This window comes from Benincasa hispida, chromosome 5 (assembly GCF_027475165.1).
Source record: "Benincasa hispida cultivar pf3 chromosome 5, pf3_genome.v1.1, whole genome shotgun sequence".
NCBI lineage: Eukaryota > Viridiplantae > Streptophyta > Magnoliopsida > Cucurbitales > Cucurbitaceae > Benincasa > Benincasa hispida.
The window spans coordinates 16,876,502-16,889,569 of NC_143482.1; the positions used below are offsets into that span (position 1 = coordinate 16,876,502).

General features: G+C 33.2%; 1 protein-coding gene across 1 annotated transcript; it reads left to right on the top strand.

Annotated features, from left to right (window-relative positions):
- Positions 1-598: 598 nt before the first annotated feature.
- Positions 599-1,182, top strand: LOC120077225 (uncharacterized). The gene is made up of 2 exons (XM_039031126.1): positions 599-1,046; positions 1,172-1,182. Exons 1-2 carry the CDS (start codon positions 599-601, stop codon positions 1,180-1,182), a joined length of 459 nt encoding a protein of 152 aa, XP_038887054.1.
- Positions 1,183-13,068: the final 11,886 nt, after the last annotated feature.

The window sequence follows — 13,068 nt, forward strand, 5'->3', positions numbered from 1 at the left end:
TATGAGATTCATACTTGGCCTCGAGGCGCCATGATGCGTCCCCCTACGGAAGATTTTTTGATGGATCAATATCAAGGTGAATTAGAAAGTGGGAGAGGGACATGTATCAACATGTGTCAACATATCTCGTAGTCTCCAACATTTATTGACTTCGTGAGATTTATGCTTGACCTCGAGGTGCCTTTGATGCGTCCCCTTACGAACGGTATTTGCATGGGTCAATATCAGGGATAACTCTTGAAAAGATAAGATTGTAATTTTTATTCTCAATATTATTCTTCCCTACAACGGACTTGATAAGGCACAAATTAGTTCCAAAATGATGGTTTACACTTACAAGAATTTATTAAAGTGGTTAATGAAATTCTGATCAAACTAATGGTAACTAAATATTATAGGAATAAGAGTTATTCTGGTCTAATATTTGGCTGAGAATGTCTTAATTTAATGAAGAAGTAACTAACCCTACAGTGGATTACTGTTTTGCTCAATGTATGATTAGGGTTCATTACTGTTTTGCTAAAACATGATTGGATTTTTTTTTTTAAGAGTTATATAAGATTTCTAATATAAATGATTTTATTTGGTTTCAGGAAATATGTCAAATTCAATTATTTCTTTCTTAGCTCATGAAAAGTTGGCTGCTAAAAATTATACAACATGGAAAATTTTAATTAATACAAAGTTAGTAGTTAATGATTTAAAGTTCGTCTTGTATGAGGAATGTCCTCAAACCCCTGGCCCAAACACTGAACAAAATGTTCGTAAGGCTTATGACAAGTGGAGGAAGGTTAATCAACAAGCCCGAATCCACATCTTAGCAAGTATACCCGATGTCTTGACTGAGATGCTTGAGCCTGTGCAGACTGCTCATGAGATGATAGAGTCTTTGCATGAGCTATTTGAGCTCATTTACGATACAAGATTGAAAGAGGGAACATCTGTTCAGGAACATATTTTTGATATGATGGTCCATGTGAAATTTGCTAAAATGAATGGAGTTGTCATAGAACAGTCCTTGACTGAAAAGAGGAAGGCAAAAATAGGTAAGTTTGATTTACTTGTTTTGGATAAATACTTAGTGGAGAATGATGATTTTTCCCGGATACTTAATTCAGGAGTAACTAATCATGTTTATTCTTCATTTCAAGAATTTGATTTCTGGTAACAGTTAAAGGCTAGAAAGATGATAATGAAAGAAAGGACTGGGAAGGTTGTCTCAGCTGATGCTGTAAGGAGCGTGAAGTTATTTTTTAGCAAAAATTGTTATTTGTTATTGGATAACATCTATTTGGTTCCTAAAATTAAAAGGAATCTTCTTTTAGTTTCTTTCCTGGTTAAACAATCTTTTAACGTTCCATTTCTTAGTAATAAAGTGTTTATTTCAAGAAATAGTTTTGAGATAGTTCAGCTAGTTTAGAAAGTAACTCATATGTCCTAAGGTTGTTAGCATATAAATCACTTCTTAATACTGAAATATTTAGAATTGCAACAACTCGCTCTCCCTGAAAAGGATATGATCAAGCCACACCTTCCAATACAGCTACCTTGTTAATATAGAGATAAAAACCCTAATGCAGCAGAAAAAACCAAGACCCAACTCGTAATTATTTTAGATTTCAAAATACCAGTACACTGGAAAAAATACAGAATCACACATAGACCTAAAAACCTCAACCTACTGTAAAATTTTTAGGTTAAGCATAAAACGCCGGCCTAGATTAAACCCTGATCCAAGTAGCCACGTGAGTTAAGAATTTAAAAAGAAAGTGAAGGCTAGGCTAAGTAAGCTAAAATTTACCAAGTGTTTGAGTTATGTTTGGAAGGGAGTTAGAGTACCCAGGAAAAATTCTAACTGTTGGGACCTTGTGGTTGAAACATAATAAGATGAAGTCAGAATTTTGGCTAAGTATCTAACTATGCAATGGGAGTTGAGATTTAGAACCATAGCATAGTGAAGAATGGAGGGATTTGACTAAGTGTTTGAGGTGTGTTTTGGGGTTAGAAATGCTTTAAGGCATGAGTTGACCTAAAATGAATAAAATTAGCTAAGTGTTGGAAACTACCTAAGTGGGACACATACTAGGACCCTCTTGGATGCATGGTGAGCCATTCTTGGGTACCTGGGGTTAAGGGAATGCATGAAAGAGGAAAGGGTTGTGTGAGACAAACCATGCATTGAGATTAGCACAACCAAGTGAAGGGAATAGGTGTGGACGAAAGGTATGTTCAAAGCATAAATTTGGCTAAGTGTTTGGGGGAAAAATGGACGCATAGTCCATGTAGTGAGGGGAAAGCTAACCAAGTGCTAAGTATGTAAGGAGTAAGAGCTTAAGCTTTGGTATGCTAACCTAAGTTGAAGACATAGTTAGAGTTGTGAAAGTTTCAAACACATAAGACTAGTAAAGATAGTGGATTTTGTCTAAGTGTTGGAAAGGAGAGCTCAATTCGTAGCTCAATTGAGAAAACCCTAAACCAACCCTACCATGTGAACGCATACCATGAGAATTTTGGCATAGGCATAGGTGAACACATGGGGGGAATTGGGGGTGTTATAACCTAAGTATGAAGGCAAGTTAGTAGCAGCAAAGAGGAGTCATGCGTCCAAGCCAAGAACCATGCATTGGGGGACAAGTTTCTTGGAGGACTAGCTCAAGTTGATAGCAAAGTAGAGTACATGGCTTAACCTAATGAAATTTTGACTAAGTCCAAGTAGGAGGTGGATGTCTGAAGACCAAAGTAGTGCATGAGAATGACACCAAACAACACCCATGCATTGGGAAAGCAAGGAAAAGACACATGTGGTCAGCATGAAAGTAGGAGGTGGCCTATAGGTGGAACAAGGAGAAGGTATGCAAGGATGACACCTCCAGAAGACCTATGCATTAGCACTTCATGTTAAGGACAAGTTGACTCTTCATGCAAGATAAGTGTCAAGTTGTGGAAGTTTGGGTGGATGAGTTAGAATTGCCTATAAATACCTTGATGGAAAGATTTCGTTTGACATCACAAATTCATCAAAAGGGTAGAAGTGAGGTGTGAGGAGAAACTGAAGGTTGAAAGAGGAAGGCTAGGTGTCCAAGTTCCAAGAGCCAAACGGCAGACACCTCAAGAGCCAAGTGTTGGACCCTTGTCTGGGTGTTGAAAGTGAGGGTCAAGCATCCAACTTGTCAGGAGGAAGGTAACCTTGCATCCATAGCAGTATTGGTTAGTTGGGAGGCTTAGTTCTCACCCCTTAGGGTTAGTATGACAAATTTAGGGTCAAGAAAGTATTCTAAGAATAATTTAGCCCTAAAGTTAAGATTCTAAGTTTAGTATAAATCCTTACAAGCTTGGGAAATCCAGAAGAAGGAAGAACAATTGTCGATTTAGTATGAATGAGTGTTTTTCAAAGAAAGTCTTGATTTAGCAAAGTTTTAAAAATTATTCTTTTATGCTTTGGGTTAATTGAAACTCTGGTTTAAATGCTTAAGTTATGATTTCCAATGAAAGTCTCATAATCATGAACCTAATACCAAGACAATAGCTCTACGTGCACGTATGATGAGTGCTATGCGTTGAGTTGGTTCCGCATTAGCACAAAAACTAAGTATGTTGAGTTGGTTCCACCTCAGTGAATGAAGGTGTGAGTATGGTTCCACCTGATTACCTGGGAGTATGGAGTTGGTCTACCCCATGAAAGTCAGGGTACAAGTTTGAAGTATAGTTTTCATATGTTTAGTAACATGCTTACAGTTTTATCCCATGTTAGTTGTTACTTTCAAAGTGTATGAATTGTAAGTTTCTTTTAGAAAGTCACTCACTAATCTCATTGGCTTACGTTTTCAAAAAATTTTCCCCTCCCCAGGTAACCATGTGAGGAGTTCCAAATATTGGTCTTGAATTGCTACGAGAGGTTAAGATCTGCCACATACCAAAGGCCAAACGCTGCTTAGTCATGTGCTTGAAACTAGGGTTGGATATCATGAGTAAATTATTGTCTATAAAAATAATAGGCCAAGTTATGCTGAATTATTAAGTTAATTTGTTGGGCAATGAATTATTATAAATATGGAATTGTACTTCATGCATAACTGTAACTAAGAATAGAATAGTAGGCAATAGATATCAAAAAAGGGTGGTATGTACTGTCTTCACGCCTCCTTCCGAGTTCGTGAAGATGAACTTAAGAGCATCATGCATGGATTGTAAGGTTTTTCAAACATGTCACACAATGATTCCATGATATAGCGTACAATGATCATGGTCTCATGCTTTGTGGCCAGGACTTCAGATAAGCCTACCAAAATATAGACCTTTGCCTTATCATTGGCCTTGGTCCACTTCTCATAAACATCATGAACATTTTATGATGCATTGTGCCTAGGGGCTTGAGGACATTCCTCCGTAAGAACGAATTTGAGATCATCCACTTCCAAAACGTATTTATTATATTTTTTCTAGTTTTCTCCAATTAATTTTTTGGTGTCAAGCAAAGTAACGATTGGGTCAGACATGTTGATACAAAAACAAATTACTTATATTAGACACGCGTGCAAAAATTCATTTTTCATTTTAATCCAATCAGTTTAGCAAAAATTCATTAACTCCAACATCAATGAATTTTACAATGATACATTCAGTGATTTGGAATAAATACCACCTCAGGGTGTATAGTTATTCCTATCACTGAAGTGAGACACTCTCAATCAAATATTATTTCAGAATAACTCCTTATTCATATAATATTTAATTACCATTCATTTAGTCAATAAATCATTAACTGCTTTAATGTTTTATCATAACTGTAACCCTTTATTTTCAACCCTATAACCCCCTCCAACCAATCTGCCTCAGGGAAAAACATAATTGGTGCAATTGATTATAGCGATCTTATCCATTTCTGGAGTTTGTAATGCCCTTCCCCATGCAAATATCTTCCTAAAGGAGGGTATGTCCAGAGCACCATGAGACTGAGGAAGAAGGAAACATTATAAACTAACGAAGGAGACCACAAGATATGTTATCACGCATCCTTATATGTTATCACGCGTCCTTCTCTCACTTACTATAAACATTTTCTCCATTCACCTTGATATTGACCCATGTAAATACCTTCCTAAGGGAGGTGTGAATTCCTTCTCGCACCCTATGTCTTCAGCTATCTACCTGGTCTTACCCCTGAAATGGGAGGCTTATTGAGTCGGCGTTGTTGAGCCAACCTTCACCTATGAAAATCTAAGGATAATCCCGAATAAATAAGAGTTCATAGTTCGCTCAGGATTAAGGTCGAGTTACTAAGTCATTGATTTGAAACAGTCAATCTTAAATAGTAAACAGTGTTATTAAGTAAGAGTGACTTATTTCTGGGTCTGATCTTATGCAAACTCATTGCATAGGATGCCCCTGCTCCTCATGTCACTACATGAACAAATCAGGATCACTTCGTTTATACTATCTACAAAGAAGGCAGCATTCGATAGTGTTATTAGAATAAGGTATCTAACCTTATTCATATACTATAGACCCGCTTTTTACTCGAACTTGATCCTATCTTTATGTCTCGACATAGAGTTCAAGTATTCATGTACTAGCCATGGATCTTTATTTTATTAGATTTAGTCTTTACAAGTGCAATTTACATATTCAACAACTTTATTGAATAAACGTCAATAACATCTTTATTGATAATAGAAAAAGTTTAATATTACAAACTGTAAGTTTTAGGATATACAACCCAACATATAAACTCCTTTAATCCAATTAATCAATATTCATTAACTACCGATCACTCCACTAAAGACCGATAGCTGCACTCTTCGTACTGTAGATATATTTCTTTGTCCATGGATATAACCAATCAACAGAGCGATGACCCTTCATAAATGCTCATAACTACAGCTAGGTCAAAATACCATTTTACACTTGCAACTATATCTAACTTCTTAAGTAGCACTAATTCCTCTAATGAACAAACAGTTTATAATCCAACTATAAACTAACACCTCTCGGGCCAATGAGAGGATGAAGCCTCATTGTCCAAGACCCGAAACTAGCTATTAAAGGAGCAATTCATCTACTTTCCCATGGAATGGAAAGGAGTGAATTTTATTTTGTATAGCTGTGTTCCCAGCTCTCTAATAAGACAAATCCCCAAAATGGTAGGCTTATTGAGTTAGCTATCATGGCCACTTTCACCTATACAGATTATAGAACTGGCGTCATAAATAAAAGTTCCCAACTCACTCAGAATTAAGGTCAAGTCTCATATGGTCATCCTAATGAAATATTAGTTTCTTCAAGTAACGGTGTTATAAACATAAACTAATTATTTTTTGGTCCGGTATATGTATAAACTCCTTTATACAGGATACCCCCACTCATATGTCTTTACATGAACAATATGGTTCATATTGTTTGTAACACTTACATCTCATGTAACAATTATAAAGTGGGTTGTATCTACAGTGTTACCAGAATAAGGCACCCAACCTTCATCCATTTAGTATAGACATTTTAGATTATTACTTGAACATAAACCACCTACATGTCAACCACATACTGTTCAAATGACATCATATAACCTTGGATCTTAGTTTATTGGATTGAATTAATGTCGTCTAAATGTCATATAAAATATCTCTTATTTTATTAGATAAATAATTTGTGTTAACAAAACTACATACCACGAGATACACTAGATTTAGGATATCAATCCCAACATCTATGTCCAGGAATATAGATCAATAATAGCAAATTAGTCCTTCACAAGTGTTCGTAACATCAACTGGATCAAAATTATCGTTTTACCTCTGGATTACTTATTTAACCTTAAGTACCAGTGCTCCTCCAATGAACAACCTGTTTATGGTCCAACCATTAAATAGAAACCCCTCTCGGGCCAGTGAGAGGGTAAGGCCTTTTGTTCAAGTCTCGGAAACACAATTTAAGAGAATGCACAAGCAAATGTGGTCAAGTTATAATATAATAAAATGGCTTAAGAGGCTAAGTATCATCCTCAGGGATCAAACAAATAGTCTTAACTTAACTATTCCGAACCGTATCGATCTTAACTAAGAAATTGAAAAATTGATTGAGTGATTTTTTATTAAATACCAGTAAAGCAAGACAAACATTGAAATTTCATAATTAAAAGGGCTCTAGGGTGTCGGTTTTTATTACGTACTTCATTGAACAATATTTAGGCCAATCGTGGAATTAAGCATACTGTTTATCTAAGTCTAGAAACTAAGTTTCGAATCATTGTCTTTCAAGAACAATTCTTTCTCATGCAATTCTAAACGATAACTATCGTTACTATACCAAATTAAAATCTATGGCATTGAACATTGTTCTCATCAACTTTTACTACTCCTCTAACTACGTATGTGATAGGTTAATAGCAATTTAATATTACAAGTCCGATTAAACATACAATCTGCTGAATTGAACATTCAATCTAACATTTATTAATAGCCAATCAAAATCAATTAAAAAAAGTAACATTAAAAGGTAATTAGCTAAGCAATTCCATGAAATCCATAAATATTAACTCAAATCCATATGTAAATCTAACAACACCCTAAAACAAAGAGTCTAGCCACTCATGGTTCCCAAGAACATATTCTCATACATAATTGAGGGCATTTGAGTAGAGAAAAAAAAATAATCATAGAAAACCCTATTCAGAATACTCTTCCTTCAGTGGAAATCATCGATCTTCTCTTTGTTAGCACGTCGGGATGTTCAACAGTCTTACAATCGGTCTTCAATCTCTATTCTTCGGCAAAAACTTTTTTTATCTAAAAATTAGGTTTAAATGTCTCCCAGTTAGGTAAGAATTCCCCCTCTCTATGTTTAGAGTCATCTAATTAATCCAAAGGTTAAAATTTGGCACAAAATCCTTGCCAAAATTATCAAAATTTTCAAATAAGGAAAGTCAGTCTCACAACGCTTCGATAGTAGCATTGCAGTGCTAGTCTGATTCTGTCTTTTTGCATCAAATTTTGCTTCTTGTCATAGCGTTGCAACACTCCCCTGTCTTTTGATACATTGCATTTTTCCTCCCTTTTCTTCACTCCCTTAGGTCCATTGCTCCTTTTTTTCTCCTTTAAGCCTAATTAGATCATTTTGGCTTATTTTGAGTATAATTCACTTCTCGATCATAAATCTGAGAAATCAGTAACAAACACATCAAATCTGATATCATTAAAAACAATCCTAATTCTAAGACAAATAACACACATTTTGTATGCGTTTCACCACCCCAAACTTAAGATTTTGCTAAGTCTTTAGCAAAGAAGAAACAAGAAAATAGAAGAGTTCAAAATAAGTGTGCTAGTGATTCATGCCTCAAAGAATAGGCAATTAAAAACTCAAGAAAAAACATTCAAACTATTGGGTTTTATGTCCTAAAACTCATGGTTTGTAAACAATAAAACTTATCTGAAAATTCAATAAGTTGTTATTGAATATATGTATTGCTTATTTCATTTTAGAAATCCAATAAACTAAAAGATCCGTGACTATTACATGAGTACTTGAACTTTATGTGGAGACATAAAAGTAGATTAGGTTTAAGTAAATAGTCAAATTGGTATATAGTATATGAATAAGATTGGGTGCCTTATTCTGGTAACACTATTGGATGCAGCCCATTCTGTAGTTGTTACAAAGAGTTGTAAAGTGCTACAGACTATGTGATCCTAATTCGTACATGTTATGACATGAGGAGTGGGGGCATCCTGTGCAATGGGTTTGTACAAGATCGGACCATGAAATCAGACACTCTTACTTTACAACGTTGTTTACTATTTAAGACTGACTATTTCAAAGCAATGACCTAGGTGACTTGACCTTAATTCTGAGCTAACTATGAACTCCTGTTTATTCGGGATTATCCTTAGATTTCCATTGGTGAGAGTTGGCTCAACAGCGTCGGCTCAATAAACATCTATTTCAAGGGTAAGATCGGGTAGATAGCTGGGAACATAGGGTGCAAGATGGAATTCACTCCTACCCACTTTTAGGGATAGTGGAAAGGTTGTTCACTTAAGTGCTGACTCCGAGTCTTGGACAAGGGAACCTACCCTCTCATTGGCTTGAGAGGGACTCGGTTTGTTGATCGAGTCATAAACCAATTGTTCATTAGAGGATCAGTGGGACTTAAGAAACAAGAAGTAATCTCGGGGGTAATACAAACATTTGACCCTGTGTTATTATGAACAACTTGTAAAGGGTTAACTTACTAATCATGGTTATAACGAGTGGACATAATATATCTACAGTGAGGGAAGTATAACTATGGATTTTAGTGAAGTGACCCATTAGTTAACGAATGGGGGTTAATTCTGTGTAAAGAATTTAGCAATTAATCTCGGATCATTGGAGCCCATGACTGTAGGTCCACAAAGTCATTCTACTAGCTCGTAAATGGATTAGTTTTAGAGTAGCATGATAAGTTAACTTGAAACATTCAAATAAGAATTAAGGGAATTAGTAATTATATGAAATATAATTACGCATTTAATTTTGGAATTAAACGGAATTAGATAATTTAATTAATATTTAAATATAATGTAAATATTAAATTTATGAAGGTGGAATTTGTGTGAAATTAATTTAATATTTGATATTAAATTAATTAGAATTAATGAAATTATTTAATTATTTATTTATTATTAATTTTATTAGAAAATTAATTTATGAAATTAATTTTGTAGAATTAATAAAGTTTTAATTTTGAAAACTAAATTGGTTTTGGAGATCAATTTATTAAAAAAATTTGAAATCAAAATTGGAAAACACACAAAATGGGAAATGTTGGATTTCTCCACTCACCTAACCAAGGAGCTCACAACAATCCCACTGTTGATTAATTTAATTAAAGAGTTTACTTAATTAATCTCATATCACTGGAGTTTCTAATTTGTTGATTCATAAGGTTCTCTTGCTAGCTTGCAAAGGGTAAAACAAGAATCAATTAATTTTTTATTAATTTAAATTGTTCAAATTAAATAAGGAAATTAATTGTATAAGATACAATTAATATAATATATATAGATACATTATGACACGAAGTTAATTTTGAATAAAATTCAATTATACTTTATAGTATATGAGAGATAAAAATTTTGAATAATATTCAAATATTAATATATGAATAAGATTCATATAAAAAATATAGGTTATAATTAATATGAAAGAGGTTCATATTAAAATTATAGGTTATAATTAATATGAATGAGATTCATATTAAACTATATGTTTTTATTAATATGAACGAGATTCATATTAAAGTTATAGGTTGTGATCCTTATTAGGGTAATTGCAATTGGTAGCATTTTTAAGGAAAATAACCCAGTGTATAACATCATTTTTAAAAAATTGCAAATATAGCAAAGTCTATCAGCGATAGCCTTCTGTCATTGATAGACTCTTACCAGTGATATGGTCTATCACTAACAAACTCCTACCAACAATATGATCTATCACTGATGGACTATCTAAATTTTTGCTGTATTTGTAATTTTTTTACATTATGTTATATCAACTAATACTTTGGGTCTGATTGCTATATTTGCAACTTCCCTAATTAATATGAATGAGATTCATATTAAAATTATAGGTTATGTGAGAGGATAATTAAATTAAATATATGTTATTTAATTTATTAATTAATTAATATGTATTTATTTAATTATATAATAAATTTTGATTTAATATATAAATCATTTAAACTTCAAATAATAACTCCCATTTTTAAGTTGATGGAGGGGAGCTCTAACTCCCTCTCCAGCCAACTCAATCTCACATAAGAGAAAAGGGGAATATTTGTTTTTTTTATTAATATTTTTCCATTGCATTGATCACAGACAAGCAAAGAGAAGAGTTTCTTTATGTATTTGATCTTCTTCCCCAAATCTTTCTCACACAAATCTCCCCCTACCAAATTAAGAAGCTCACACAAACCTACCCTCCAAACATAGGTGGTATTCACTGAACTGGATTAACAATTGTTGTGTTTGATCTTTGTGCATTATTTTTGTCAATTACCCCTTTGTTCTTTCTATTATTCTTTTTGCTTTTGTAGTTTAATTTTAATTTTTGTTAATTACACTTTCCCCCTTGCTAATTGATTCAATCTTAGTGAAGAGTTAGGGTTTTAATAACTTGAATCCACTTGAAAAATGAGGAACAAGTTAGATCGGAAGAAGGTGAGAAGTTATTTCTTTTAGTTGTGCATTTAATTCCTTTTTTGTGTGTGTGTTTAATTTTCAATCCGGCACCTTTTTAGATCTATTCAGCTTTTATTTTCAGCATACTTTAGTTGTTGAATTTTTAGTGTCCTTTAGTTTATGCAAGTTCTTCGAGTTGAATTTTTCTCTTTTATCATTTGGATTATTTCTTTCGATAGATTTTATCTGTCTTTTATTTAATGTACTATGAATTACTATTCATCTCAATTTTTATTCATTTAATCATGAATATCCTAAAGAAAGTAGTAAAGGCCTAATATATAAAATAGAGTGACTTGAATCAATTCATAGCTTGATTTGCTTTTGTTCATTTTCATTTCATCATTATTAATCTAGATTGATCACCTAGATTAATATACTAAAATTAAATCTAATATCAAAAATGTTAGGTGAAATTTAGTTCTCATAAAACCAATTTAGGAAAAGAACCTAGAAATAGGATTTATTTTTTACCCTAGATATATAGCAAAGCCTTTAGAACCATGAGGTTGTTTTCTTAATTACCTAAGTTCACATTAGCCATAGAAATATAGATTAATGGCTTAGCCTCCTAAAAATACTTCTTAGAAGATTGAATAGATGGCAAACCGGTTCACCAATACATTGAATTTGAGGTAAGTTACAGTTTTCATATTAGGCTATACTTACTTTCAGAAAGAAGCATCAACATGTTAGAATCCCTACTTTATCACTATTATTTGTCAAATTAAGTTCTTGTAAAAAAAAAAAAAAAAAAAAAAAAAAAAAAAAAAAAACCCAAATTAATTTTCTACGATTACTAGAATTTCAATTTTGAAGAAAATTTTTGTTGTTTTTAAGATTTTTTTTTTTGAAAAATCGTTCCCTTAAGATATATTTGGAATTCTTCCAATTTTTTTACTATCTATTGACAGTTCTTTCAAAAGATTTTTAATTAGTCAAAGTGGTTTTAGTCGATCAAGTGGTTTAAGAGAGAGTTGAGGGTTTGCATTTCTCTGGGCTACATAGTCGCCGGCGGGGAGGAGTTAGGGAATGGAATGTTTAGAATTGGATTCAAAACTAGTTTTTTGTAATGTTATATTGTATTTTGGTAGTTAGTAAGGGAATGGGTTTTTGTTAAGTGTTTATTTCTTGTGTGTTTGGTTATAAAATAAACAAAAGGTGGAGCTTCTCTCTAGCACACCATGTTTGGTTTGTCACCCTAACTTCTATTTCCATTTATTGTTGGTTTTGCATCTTATATATATTTCCTCCATTAATTACTAGAAAGACAATAACAACAAAAATGAAATATCAAAAAAGAAATTCTTAATACCTGAAATCAGAAACTGAGATGAAGTATAGTGTGATAGACTTCTATCACTATCTTTCAGTGATAGAAAGTAATATCTTTCTATCACTAATAGTCCTCTATTACTATCTATTAGTGATAGAATATGTCTGAAAATGGTATTTCTCATCAACTTCTTTAAGTCAATATACTTATTAAAATTAGTCCATCACAGATAGTAAGTGATAATCTTCTATCATTATCTATACTATCACTGACTAACAGTGATAGAAGTGAAGGAAATCAGACATGAGGATTTCCTTGAGCAGCGAAATGATCGTTCCAAATTCCATTCGTATTTGAACACTAACAATTAAAGTCAAGAAATGGAAACTTACAGGCCATGCACAGTACGAAATTCTAACATGCTTTACAAGATAATCAAGGGAAGGATTATACATACCTTTGAAGACTCATGCTTCAAACTCCCTCAATCACGAATTCTCATTCAGACTCCAAGACAGCAGCACTCGAATGCTCGAACACTACGACCGCAACACAGTACGATCAATTAGCAAACAC

Excerpts from the sequence above, each read along its gene's own strand:
- LOC120077225 (XM_039031126.1), top strand. The coding sequence starts at position 599 with ATGTCAAATTCAATTATTTCTTTCTTAGCTCATGAAAAGTTGGCTGCT.